The following is a 13,341-nucleotide window of genomic DNA, read 5'->3' on the forward strand; positions in this document are numbered from 1 at the left end:
CTGCACCCTCAGCTACTTTGTCCTCATGTCCATTGTGAGTCTTTGAAGTAGATACAAAAGTCTTTCTTCCTGCTTCCATCTTCTCCCTCTGTCTACATGCATATATGCACCTATTCATTTCCAGCTGTACAATATTGAATCTTCCTAAGAAACACGTGACATGCATAAAATGATCCACCCTTTGGTGGAATGTTGTTTTTAGATGTGTCTGGTTTCTAAATAAAACACTAGCTAATAAACACTTTCAGTTTGACTGCTTTTTTGTTCTGACGTTTGAGTTTTGATTTTATGCCCTCTGATTCTGCTGTGTTTTTCACACCACAGCTATCTTTATGTGTGACAGTATAAAGAAAAAACAACCAACTTTATTCCGGATACACCATAAATGCAGCGTGTCAAATATCCAATAAAAAAATATTGAAAACGTAGTCTAGCTTTATGAGAATTTAGTTATTGCCGCAATATAAGATGATGACTCTACATTTCTATACTAGGACAATGCTATTTCATGCAAAGCACTTCTCATATTGTAGGGAGCAAAAACACACACACCCACATACACACCCACATACACACACACACACACCTAAGAATAAACAAAGATTTGCCAGGCTATGAACTGCTTTCAATTTGTTTAGATTTAAACAACCCTGACTAGCTGTTAAACCAGTTTGAGTAACTTTATTAAATGCCCCCGGTGTTACACAAAACTGATTACAATAGCAAATCCCCCAGTAGATTGGAAGCAGAAATATCACTTGATAAGTTCACTTGGCAATTTCACTTGACGTAAACTCAGGTGAGTTTAGTCATAGATATAATCTGGCACAGCCTACCAAGCCAAATCAAGTCTGTCTAGATTGTCAATTGAAGGCAGAGCCTTTCCTTTTGATACCAGTGAAGAACAAACAGCTCATACCTCTCTGAAACCTAAAAAGGTAAGGACATATATAATTTTTATTGGTTCAAACTATAAAGAGGATGTTTTTAAAAGCATCTGCTGTGTACAAACATCTGATAGACGTCTTTAAGTTGTCAGTTTTACATGCATTTTAAATCACACATCTTACAGACATTTTTAAAATGTCTATTTGATGTCTAATAGGAGACGTATTCCCAATGAGCAAACTTAAAAAATGTCTTTCAGATGTAAACATGTACTTCAAATAGACGTCTCTGAGATGTATGTGGTATCAGGATTTAACTTAAACTACTTTAAGTTAAACTACTATTTGTATATATATCTGCTGTCTGTAAATGGTAAGATTCCTGGCTATGGAGTTTCCTGTAAATAAGATTACGTGTCAAGAGAACAACAAGAAATTTAAACTATGAGAGCTATTTTATTGTCTAACTTGATGCTATTTTGAACACAATGCTGTTGCAAACTAACAAGGACACATTCAATGTATTCACTGCATTATAATGACAAACACATCGGCTCAAAACATGTTTGTTGAAGCTAAAAAATCAGAGTCTGTTATCATCACACAGTATGCGATTTTCTGTGAAATCTTTCAGCTCAAATCTGTAGACGCTCTGATTTTCGGCAACTAGCGTCAAGTTAGTGTAGCGTATTCCAATTTTAAGCTGCAAATTTCTCACTTTTTTGTGAAAACACAGTTTGATGGGCCACTATAAAAACATCTCAACTGAAAATTAAAGCCCTCTAAAAGAGTTAAGTACATACTGTTGCATTTAGAAACAATTTATTTAGCTATGTCTTGACATGGTGTCTTTAACATGCCATGATGCCATAAAACTTTAAGTTTGTAGGGAAGCAACCTGATCTCATGACGAAACTGTACGTGTGGGAACTTTTTCAGAAGATGCAAAATATGTACTACCATGTATGTTTTGTGACATATTCCTGAAATGTCCTTTGAGTGGCACTAAAATAGAGTTCGGTTTTATTCCCGGAACAGATGAACGTACGTATGTTTTATGTGACGTTGGTCACCGCAGTTCTGACTTGAAGGCAGGCAGGCAACAAAATAGAACGAGAGTTGGTGACAATTAATTGATTATTTAATTATTAAAATACCAATCACCAGAAATAATATCAAAAGTGCTAAAAGTTGGTTAGAAACATACATCTACACACAAACTGACCACCAAACGCAACTTTCAGACGCCATCTTTATTTTTTGCTCAACGATCACGGAACGGAATGCACAGGATTGTGGGATATCAAAGGCAGCGAAGGATACATCTATGCTGCCTTCAAAAATCGACCAGATGAAGGTATCTCAGGACGCTTTGAATATGCTTTGATGCCTTCCTACCTTGAAATGTGTCCTTTGAAGGCAGCATTTTCCAGTTTTCGGATGCAGCTGAAATGTCTTTTGAGTGGCGCTATAACTCTCTGTGACATTTTAAAATAACGTACCATCTGCAGTACACCAAAACCTGATAGTGTGAACAAAAGCGAATGTGACGTAAAAACGCAAATGCAAGCTTGCAGTTTTAGCTTTTTTCAATCTCTCATTTTTCAGCTCCTTCATTGTGAGTCATGTTTTTCACAGGATTCGTACTCGAAGGATTCGAAGGATTTGAAGGATTTCACATCCTAATTCTAACTCCGTGCCGGCTAAGTTACCGAGCAACTTGTTACATTCAGAAAGCAAAACATGGACCTGTAATCATAACTAGACGATTAGCCTACAAGTGCTCTGTGTTTTACCACCTCTAGTGTTCATTTCAGCTGGAAACTCCAGTAATATGTACTTACTGGTACGTATTTACATTTTCATCATGAGATCAGGTAGTTTTTTAAAAAGAAAAAGAAAGTCACTCTAAGAACACACATACTCTCACACACAATAGCTTTAACTATTGTTATTTGCAGCTGCCTTTTTAGCACCCTAATCCTCAGAAGAAGAAAAAAAAACAACAACTGATCAACAGTGTTACCAAGGGGCTATTCTGATTCTGAACAAAAGAAGTTTCATTTATCAAGAAACCAAAAGTAGATCTTTGGCAGGGGAATTCTGGAGTTCTTTAAGTATAGCTCATAACAGTGAATGATTTATAATATTCAGCCATTTTGAGATTACCAGCATTGGCCAGTAAACCATTTTTGCTAAATGGTAAGAAAATATTGTGTAAAACAGGAATTAATTTAATTTAGGCAACTTTGCCATCATCAGATTGTTTTCATTAAATTGTACATATGCATTAAATAAGTCAAACCTGATCTGAGATTAGGGATACAGCAATGTTAAATCATATTAATATATAACACTGAATAAATTATTAGTAAAACAGTAAAAACGACCAGTTGTTTTAAAAGCCAAGTAAATGAAAGCATCATATTATGTATATTATGAAAAATAGGTATTCATTTTGAAAATGACTTTCAACAGTATTTAACAGTAATTATCATTGTTATAAAAATTACCTTTGAGTGAGCATTAGATGAATGCAATGCTGATCTAAATGTAAAGAGAAAATGAGCATGTACAATTCACAGTTTAATGTCAACAATATCTAAAACATGTTAACTGCATTTCTGTCTCAGATACTGTCACTGAACTTATTTGCATATTCATTGATTTATTTTTTGCAGGATTAACATCCTGGTATGAGTAAGACGCCTATTTGTAGTGGCAGACATGAACTGGTTGTCCCTACAGGTCCTGCTTGGCGGAGTAAGCCAATACTCCACCGTGTTTGGCCGCGTCTGGTTATCTGTGGTGTTCGTCTTCCGTATCCTGGTGTTTGTGGTGGCTGTTCAGCAGGTATGGAATGATGAACAGAAAGATTTCATCTGCAACACTGCCCAGCCAGGCTGTGCCAACGTGTGCTATGACAAATTTTTCCCTATCTCCCACATCCGTCTATGGGCTCTCCAGATCATTTTTGTCACTTGCCCATCTCTAATGGTGGTGGCTCATGTCAAGTATCGTGAAATGAAGGATCAGAAGTACACCCATATCCACCAGGGTAAACACCTGTATGCCAACCCAGGGAGAAAGCGTGGAGGGCTGTGGTACACCTACATACTCAGCCTAGTGTTCAAAGCTGGCTTTGATGCAGGCTTCCTTTATATTTTGTACATACTTTATCATTTCGACATGCCAAATTTAACCAAATGCACTGAGGCACCTTGTCCAAATACAGTTGACTGCTACATCTCCCGTCCTACAGAAAAGAAAGTGTTCACCCTTTTTATGGTGGTCACCTCGTCTGTGTGCATCTTCATGTGTATCTGTGAGATATTCTACCTGATTACCAAGAAGGCTCGCAAGTACCTGCTCAAACATCAAGACCAGAATACTGTCGCAAAATCCAGTTATATAAGGGTGGATCCAACTGCCTCATCAAACCAGAATCTCAGCAACTCTGAAAAAGCAAAGGCCACAAAAGAGGGGAAGGATTCAGAGCCAGCATAGTTGTGGTTTTAACTCTGATTGTGAAACAGGCAAGCATGATAAACTAAACATGTTAAAGATGCGATTCATCTAAGGAATACTTAGGTGATGGTATTCGGTATAGTGAAGCAAAATAAAGTAAAATTGTGGTACATAGAAAAGGTAGAAACTATGTTTACAAATGAGAAATCTCATATAGCCTAGGATGGAGTGAAGTCTACAATTGGAACTAAACAGAAGACAAAAAGTATTACATTAGGTGGGAAACTTGATTACGAATTAGCAGATGATTTGAATTCATTTGATACACATTTTCATGAATTTACATTAGGATTGTCAAATTATTGTGGGAATACAGTGACTCCAGACACTCCTGTTAAATTTCAAACCAGTAAACCTGATGTACGTAGTTTTAGTGAGGTAAAGGTTAGAAGAGTTCAGGCCCTGATCACATGAGTTGCAGAATGTTGAGCAATTGTGCAGAGCAGCTTTCAGGGGTTTATTTATTTATTTTAATAAATCAGTGCAACTTTCCATAGTAGTGCCAAAAAGAGAAATCCTATTTCTCTTAATGACTGTCCCCTCTTTTGTTTTCTTTATACTGATGACTATCAGAGTGTCTTTGAAGGGAGACATATCATAAAATTTGCAGATGACTCTGTGATTGTGTCTTTCCTCACCGAGTCAGATGGGAGTCAAAGTCCAGTGGCAGATCATTTTATATGTGGTCTTGTGATGCTTCTTTTTTAAACATTAATGCTTCTAAAAAAAAAAAAAAAAAAAAAAAAAAAAAAAAAAAAGAGACGTCCATTGATTTCCGTAAGAAGAACTCTGTACCTGTGTTGCCTACTGTCATTAAGGGACATTAGGTAGAAGTGGTCAGGGAGTGTAAATATTTAGAGACTGTATTTGATGCTAAACTAATATGTGAGGTAAACACCAACATTATTAAAGGGAAAGCTCTTCAGCGTATGTATTTTTCTGAGGAAACCTTGAACTTTTAATATGAATGTTTCTTTTATGAAAATGTTTTACAACTGTGTTATTAAATCTGTCTTAAGCTTTTCCTATTATTTGTTGGAATGGCAAACTGAATGTGAAGAATTGGAGTAAGTTGAACAGTACAGTTAAAATCTGGAGCAAAATAGTGGGGACCGACTTAAGGACTATCACACAAATTTATGAACATTTGGTGACTAAGAAGGGCCAGTTTCGAGGTCCCCACCCATTGTGTACTGAATTTCAACTGCTTCCCTCAGGCTGGAGTTATAAGCATTCTTTGTGCAAATCAAATAGATAAGACTTCCTTTATATCTGCTAGAATAATGTTTTTAAATGACTTATTATAAATGTGTTATTTGATGTCTGTTGTGTTGTGTTGTGTTGTGTTGCACTGTCTACAAAAAGAATTGCCTTTAAGGACAATAAAGTTAAGTAAGTAAACAGAAATAAGACACACTGGACCTTGGCCAATAAGATAGATAATCTAATGCAAAAGAATATAAACATTTTAAGGACTTTTCCTGTGACCATAACTTATCTATTGAGTAATTCTGAGTGTCTGTTTTTGTTTTTAATTATGTAATTATTTGCATGAAAAAATGAGAAGGTGATTAGGGCTGTATTCTTGATTCTCATTCACTGAATGAGCATACTGCCCCCTAGTGTACAAAAATATAACCCCTTCAGAGAACAACATGGTGGGAGTAGACCACAATAAGCATCCTGCCCTTGTCCTAATACAGTAAACAAGTGTCCGTACTTATTAAAGTCTAACTGAGATTGTCCACAAAACACTGATCAGCACTTAAGAAAACCTAAAACTGAGACACCCTTGTTAAAGCACTACTAAATAATGAGCTGTCAACACTTCCGTTTAATTTGGCGCGTGTCTCACAAATTCCTTTAGGCAATGGTGTTAGTTATAAGTTGTGTGACGCTATTAATATTAAACAACACATTACCGTCATCGTACAATTCCGAAAGTGGGATGAAACAGCATGATGTTACAGAGCTCGCACCGCGCTGACCTCTCATCGGCTCAGCTCTGTGACCAACTCGACAGCATGGGGAGGACATGTTCTTCTACTTAAATATGTTTGGTGACATATTCTATTTGAAATGTCCACTGAGTAGCACTAAAAGTGTGTTTGTTTTTCCCCCGGAACAGATTAACGTACATGTGGCCTTTTATGTGACTGCAGTTTTGAGTTGAAGGCTGGCAGTGTTTGTCTACGAAGGCACTTCACGAAATTGATTTCAGACATTGATATCAGAATGTTGTGAAATAAAGAATACCAATAAAAACCTGTAGCACAACCCAGGGAAGAAGTGTGGAGGGCTGTGGTACATCTACATACTCAGCCTAGTGTTCAAAGCTGGCTTTGATGCAGGCTTCCTTTATATTTTGTACTTAATTTATCATTTCTACATGGCAAATGTAACCAAATACACTGAGGAACTTTGTCCAAATACAGTTGACTGCTACAACTCCCATCCTACAAAAAAGAAAATCTTCACCTTTTTTATGGTCGTCACCTCGTCTGTGTCAAAACTGTGTCACCGATATTACTAAACAACAACAATAATGATCTTACTCCCGTGTTACACTTTAACTTCAGACAGAATCAGAGGAAGTCGTTTGTGAAGTACATATTGTAGAACATAATACAGAATTTTGCACAATCAAAACTAGTTCAGCAGCTTACAAGGATATACCAGTCTGGACAATTTAAAAGAAAGTGGGGCAGGGGACTGCAGCGGGCATGTGATTGGATGCAGTACATACACACTTAAGTTTTATTTGTTAACCAGTTAGCCTATACATTTTAGATGTTTGAAAACCACCAAACTGACTCCAAACCATCCCAAATTTTGTCCACTCGGCAAAATCAATTTTTACCCACACAATCAAATTCAAAACCGCCCAATCTGGCAACGCTGACTAAGATATGGGTTTTTGGGGGAGTAAAAGAAATCTGATATCGATATATCAGGTGATATTCTTTATGTGTATATTATAATACAGACCCAGTCAAAATTTTGGACACACTTCCAACTTCCCCTTTGTCACACCCCTGTGGACTGTTTTGTTGGTTTTTCCCTCTTGTCTCCTTATTTGGTCTTTCCTGTTCCGTTTCTTATTATGACGTCATTGTTTAATCACTTACACCTGTCCTTGTCTCGTTAGCCTGGTTATATAAGTTTGATTCAGTTCCTTGTTCGATGTCGGTTCTTCATGCGGTAGGTAGACTTAAGCACGGGGCCGCGGCCACGTGCTTAAGTCTACCTACCACCACTTCGCACTCAAGTCAGTGCTCTGGGTCGACGGTTTCTCGTATGGCAAGCCACATATGCCATAAGGATGTTATGGACCAACTTGGAATTACTCTCTCCTTCATCTCCGCTGGTCCCATCCAGCACTCCCACGTCTCCGCTGGTCCCGTCCAGTCCTCCAATGCCAGAGCATCGTCCAGAGCCAGAGCACCGTCCAGAGTGCCCTCCTGTGCCGGCTCCTCCAGAGCGCCCTCCTGAGCCAGCGCCTCCGGAGCACCCTCCTTAGCCAGCATCTCCTAAGCCCAGTCCTCCTGTACCCTCCCGGGCTGACAATACCCGATTCAGTTTTTGATTCAGTACCTCGTTCGATGTCGGTTCTTAATGCCAGTCAATGTTACTTTTCGTTGTGTTAGCGTGTGATTTTCCCTGCTGTTCCTGTTCATTCCTGTTCCCTTGTTTGGACTATATTAATAAAGTGCGTGTTCCTGAATTCTCTCAGGAACTGCTCATCGAGTTTAGACGACTGAGATTTGAGGGGCTCATCAGCATCAGATGGTACGGTGAATAAAATGTATTATTATGGCATAAATCATGCGCAAATTCAACCAGCGAATCCGCAACCAGCGAAAGTGCAAATGAAGAAAGAGGGCGTTCCCGTTGCGTCGTAGCTGTTGAGTGAACCTAAGAAAGAGAACACATGATTCAGATGAACAAGGTGACCAAGCCTTTGGTGGAATGTTACTTTTAACCGTTAACGTCTGGTTTCTAAATAAACAAAGTGCTTTTTGTTTTCATTTTGTGACTTTCTTCTAATTTTGCTATGCTTTGTGTGTATGTGTTTAAACACCATAAGCATTTTATGTATGACAATATAAAAAAGAACAACCAACTATATTCACAATACACCATGTATGTGGCATGTAAATATCCTAGTATACTGTATATATATGTTATTGCAACCACATGCAATGCTGTTTTTCTAGAACAATTTTATTTCATGCAAAGAAACACTCTTATGAAACCACTTTTGCTTGGTTTCATTTGACAAATTCAGGTGAGTCTAATCATAGATGTGATCTGATAAAGTCCTTCACAAATCAAGTCTGTCTGGATTGTGAAACGGAGACAGTGATTTTGCTTTTAATTTTGATTCAAAAACCTCATTCATCTCAAAAACACCAAAAGGTAAGGATCTATTTGACTCATACTGCTTAAAGCAAAAATTTGTGTTTGTGTATATATATTTATGCAGGGCCTAAAATTAACACTCGGCAAGCGCCAGTGTGAGTAAAAATCGGCACTGGCAAGTATATGTAAGAGTGTCAGTAATAAAATATAAAATAAAATAATCATTTCAGAACACAAGATCATCATGATTAACTGGTCTGTCATAAGAGACAATCAAATTCAAATAATATAATACAAACGGGCTGATAAGGTCAGAGCAATGTGATGGCCAGCTTGTCCCTAGGCACGGTTCTTATAACTTTTACCTGTGAAGATATTGCTGCTTCATTTCAGAAGAATAACTGAAGAGTTCAGATGCAAAAGCCTCTAAATCCATCTGATGTTCTTCTGTAAAATTAGCATTTATTTCAGGCTACTTTGTATCGATTTCTATGTAAGTACTGGTAGTTCTGATTGGGCTAAGGCTGGAATTTAGCAAGTTTGAAGTAAAAGTATTTGATGGACATATATATGTGTCAGGAGCATTCACTCAGCATCATTATCTAATTTTTGACCGAGATGGCTTTTAGCTGGTTTTGCATCAGAGCTCTTCAACTTTTCCCTTCTTTATTCTTCATAACCCGAGAATGTGGCGACCAATGTTGGGGAAAGTTACTTTTTAAAGTAATGCATTACAATATTGAGTTACTCCCTAAAAAAGTAACTAATTACATTACTTAGTTACTTTTTATGGAAAGTAATGTGTTACTTTACTTTTGCGTTACTTTTTAAATCTGGCCAGGGCTTGCTTGTTTGTTTGTTTTTTAATATAAAAAGTTCTATTTTTGGCAAATGTAAAAGCCCTTTTCACACCAAAAGCCTCAGGTTTTAAGAAAAGTCATTCATAAATTCATGTCTGTAAAACAACTCAACTCAAGAAAAAAATGTCAGCTCTTCAGCAATAAAAAAATAAAAAAATAAATAAAAAAGTAATTTTGCGTAATTTTACTTATTAGTATGGTTAAATTGGATCATCGAAGGTCGGCAGCAAAGACACTTGTTAATAAAATGGGATTAAATGCATAAAGAATATTTGTATTATTTAACATATTATTGCAGGTTTGCATCATATTCTGAGTTGAATTTCACTGTTTTTATTCATTTTTAGTAATAATGAATCTTTTTTTGTGAGTGAGATGAATTAATGGATATTCACATTTATTCTAGAACTAACATCTTAATCCAGATTTCTCTCAAGATGGGGACAGGAGAACATTTAATCAATAAATAGAGGGAAAAGTAACTGGCGTTACTTATTTGAAAAAGTAACTCTTTTCTTGTCAATTAAAAAGTAATGCGTTACTTTACTAGTTACTTGGAAAAAGTAATAATATTACGTAACTTGCGTTACTTGTAATGCGTTACCCCCAACACTGGTGGTGACACATACCTGGGGTTAATGGTGCAGTGAAGTACAGTTTGAAAGGCTGCATGTTCAGCTATACACTGCGGTCAAGCAAGGTGTGCATATACTGTAGCATGGGACATCCTGTATAAGAAATGACCATTGGTTTTTACTACTTATTAGAAAAGGGGGAAATTGTAATAATGTCCCATATCTCGAAAGTGCTGCAGTTTTAAATGGTTTTACATGAGGTTTGCATATAGTATGTACCCCTGTAAAGTGTAATAATATCCCATACATTTTAATATAGGGCACTGCTGAAGGAAAAACTTAAAAGATTATTGCTAATTACAAATTACCAAAATGAAAGTATTGTACTGTAGTACATAACAGTTTTTAATAGTATAAAAATAGTGTCTTGTTGCAGATAGGAAGTCACTGAATAGATTAGCAACTTTCAAAATGTACTATTATATACCTTTAAGGTACTAAAATGTATAACTTAGTGGTAAATACGGAAGAAAGATGTACCTTTGGGTACCACCTATCAGTGTACTGATCTATGTCAAAATCAATGAATGAGAAATAAGTATGGGCATAAGTTAAGTACATAAATAAGTAAACTTAAAAAAAAATCGATATAAAAACATTTCGGAATGTTGAGTAAATGTTGGATAAAATACATCATCATTGATGATTCATGATTTTAACTAAATCATATTGTGTATATACATATGCATGCATGACTGCATATATATATATATATATATATATATATATATATATATATATATATATCACATCCAATAACAGATTTGGTACTGATATATATGGTCTAGGACTAGTACCCTGATTTTGAACTGGACATCCCTACAGGCCCTGCTTGGAGGAGTTAACAAATACTCCACCATGTTTGGCCGTGTCTGGCTATATGTGGTGATTGTGCTGCGAATTCTGGTGTATGTGGTGGCTGTTCAACAGGTGTGGGATGATGATTGGCAAGAATTCATCTGCGTCACCAGGCAAACAGGCTGTACTAATGTCTGCTACGACCATTTTTTCCCCATCTCTCCCATCCGTCTATGGGCTCTCCAGATTATTCTTGTCACAAGCCCGTCTCTCATGGTGGTGGCTCACACCAAATATCGTGAAATGAAGGACAAGAAGTACACCACTACCCACCAGGGTAAACACCTGCATGCCGCCCCAGGGAAGAAGTGTGGAGGGCTGTGGTACACCTACATGCTCAGCCTGGTGTTGAGAGCAGGCTTTGATGCAGGCTTCCTCTACATTTTGTACATAATTTATCATTTTGAGATGTTCAGCCGAGTTGTTAAATGCAATGTGTCACCTTGTCTAAATACAGTTGACTGCTACATCTCCCGTCCTACAGAGAAGACAATCTTCATCTTCTATATGGTTGTCACCTCTTCGATATGCATCTTCATGTGTATCTGTGAGATATTCTACCTAATTAACAAAAAAGTTTGCACGTACAAAAGAAAACAGCAAAACCAGAAAACGGTCAATTACAGGATGGATCCATTAAGGGTGGATCCAAAAGCCTCATCCAACCAGAACATCAGTAATGTGCACACAGTGATTGTGGACTGAAAACAACACCCCCTCAGAGAACAACATGCTGGGAGGACACCACAGTAAACATCCTGCCCCTGGACTAATACAGTAAATGAACGTGTTCATACTTATTAAAATCTGAAATCATCCACAAAAATGGATTAACATCTATAGTACACTCAAACTCAGACACCCTTGAAAGCTGGACAACACTAACCTTGGGAAGTCTTTATATTATATTATATTATATTGTATTATATTATATTATACTATATTATCAAAAAATCTATATAGTGTAACAACACTTTCAACATTGACTGAACATAGCTTACTTTAAAGTAAAGTGCTAGTAAATATGTTGTGTCCTATACCTTGGTGGTTTGACTTAAATCAGCTGGGACTCATGGAGTACCTAATTACTTACCTTATTACTATTCATTCAGTGAAGCGTTGCACCAAATGTTTAAACTTTATGAGCTTTACACCAGAACCTAGGATTCTGGCTGTATATATTTTTTGTCATGTCAGGGCAATTTTTCACATTTTTATTGGAGGTAATTTTCACAAATGTTTAAAAGGGAGACATATAATTATATATTGATTATTAAATTCAATATTTGTCGGCTTTGTTCCTTTTACAACAATTGTTTTGTGTTTTATGGCATTTTACTGTAGTCTCTCTCTCTCTCTCTCTCTCTCTCTCTCTCTCTCTCTCTCTCTCATACGCACACACACACACACACACTTCATGGTGCACTTATGGTGCTGGAAAGTGGTGAGTTAAATGTTGGTGAGAGGGAATTAATTTTGTTTCATTTTTCTTTAAATTACTCCTTAAAAATGTAATTTCTAACACTCTGTAATCAGATTGTAGTTTATTCTTAGCTCATAATTACTTCAATATTATGGCAAACACTGCTGGATTTAGTGGTCGAATTGTCCATAGTCCAGTTTGAATAGGTTCAATGATAATAGCTTACTGTACAACCGCAGCTGCATAGTGAAAAATAAACATTTTCATGGATAAGACTATTTCAAAAACCTGTTGATGTGAATAACTTTTTCCGGATTCAAAAAGGTTTGAAGATAGCTTGAGTCAGAGGAAAATATACTATCAAAGCAGAGAAAATGGGTCCAAATTCAATAACTGGTCCAAATGAGATGCACTTCGCATAGGCCTAAGGTGACTTTAATACTCTTATTTTTCTGTCTGTCACATCTTTCTTTCATTGGTAGTCTCCTATGGTGATTATAAGGGGTTCTTTAAATATCAGTGGGGAAAATATATAATTACAAACATATAGGAAAGTCAAGGCAAGTTTATTTATATACTACATTTCATACACAATGGTAATTCAAAGTGCTTAACATAAATGGAATTAAAATAATCACAAAAAAAAAAAAATAATCACAACAATAAAAACAAGGAATTTAAAACTTTTAAAATGATTTAAAATTAGCTTTAAAATGGATTAAAACAGTTAAGAATAGAAAATGATTATACATAAAATACAGAGCAATCAGTTCGGACATAGCACAGTT

At 36.5% G+C, this 13,341-nt stretch overlaps 2 protein-coding genes and 1 long non-coding RNA gene across 3 annotated transcripts; 2 read left to right on the top strand and 1 right to left on the bottom strand.

Annotated features, from left to right (window-relative positions):
* Positions 1-638: 638 nt before the first annotated feature.
* On the top strand, positions 639-5,777 carry LOC127181352 (gap junction beta-4 protein). The gene is made up of 2 exons (XM_051136031.1): positions 639-938; positions 3,569-5,777. The coding sequence occupies exon 2, from the start codon at positions 3,615-3,617 to the stop codon at positions 4,392-4,394; it is 780 nt and encodes a 259-aa protein (XP_050991988.1). The 5' UTR covers positions 639-938; positions 3,569-3,614; the 3' UTR covers positions 4,395-5,777.
* On the bottom strand, positions 5,144-6,761 carry LOC127181353 (uncharacterized). The gene is made up of 2 exons (XR_007829766.1): positions 6,432-6,761; positions 5,144-6,196 (listed from the first exon to the last, which is right to left on the bottom strand). It is a non-coding gene; the product is annotated as an uncharacterized LOC127181353 (long non-coding RNA).
* Positions 6,762-8,017: 1,256 nt separating this feature from the next.
* LOC127182114 (gap junction beta-4 protein) lies at positions 8,018-11,835 on the top strand. Its single transcript, XM_051137226.1, has 3 exons — positions 8,018-8,023; positions 8,149-8,204; positions 11,061-11,835. The coding sequence occupies exons 1-3, from the start codon at positions 8,018-8,020 to the stop codon at positions 11,833-11,835; spliced, it is 837 nt and encodes a 278-aa protein (XP_050993183.1).
* The last annotated feature ends 1,506 nt before the right edge of the window (positions 11,836-13,341 follow it).

Source organism: Labeo rohita, chromosome 19, assembly GCF_022985175.1.
Source record: "Labeo rohita strain BAU-BD-2019 chromosome 19, IGBB_LRoh.1.0, whole genome shotgun sequence".
In the NCBI taxonomy this organism is placed as follows: domain Eukaryota; kingdom Metazoa; phylum Chordata; class Actinopteri; order Cypriniformes; family Cyprinidae; genus Labeo; species Labeo rohita.

What these genes read in the sequence shown, in the direction of transcription:
- LOC127181352 (XM_051136031.1), top strand. Translation starts at nt 3,615, where the DNA reads ATGAACTGGTTGTCCCTACAGGTCCTGCTTGGCGGAGTAAGCCAATAC.
- LOC127182114 (XM_051137226.1), top strand. An exon ending in GGGCTCATCAGCATCAGATG is followed by an intron (nt 8,205 to 11,060) that starts GTACGGTGAATA and finishes TATATGGTCTAG; the next exon opens with GACTAGTACCCTGATTTTGA.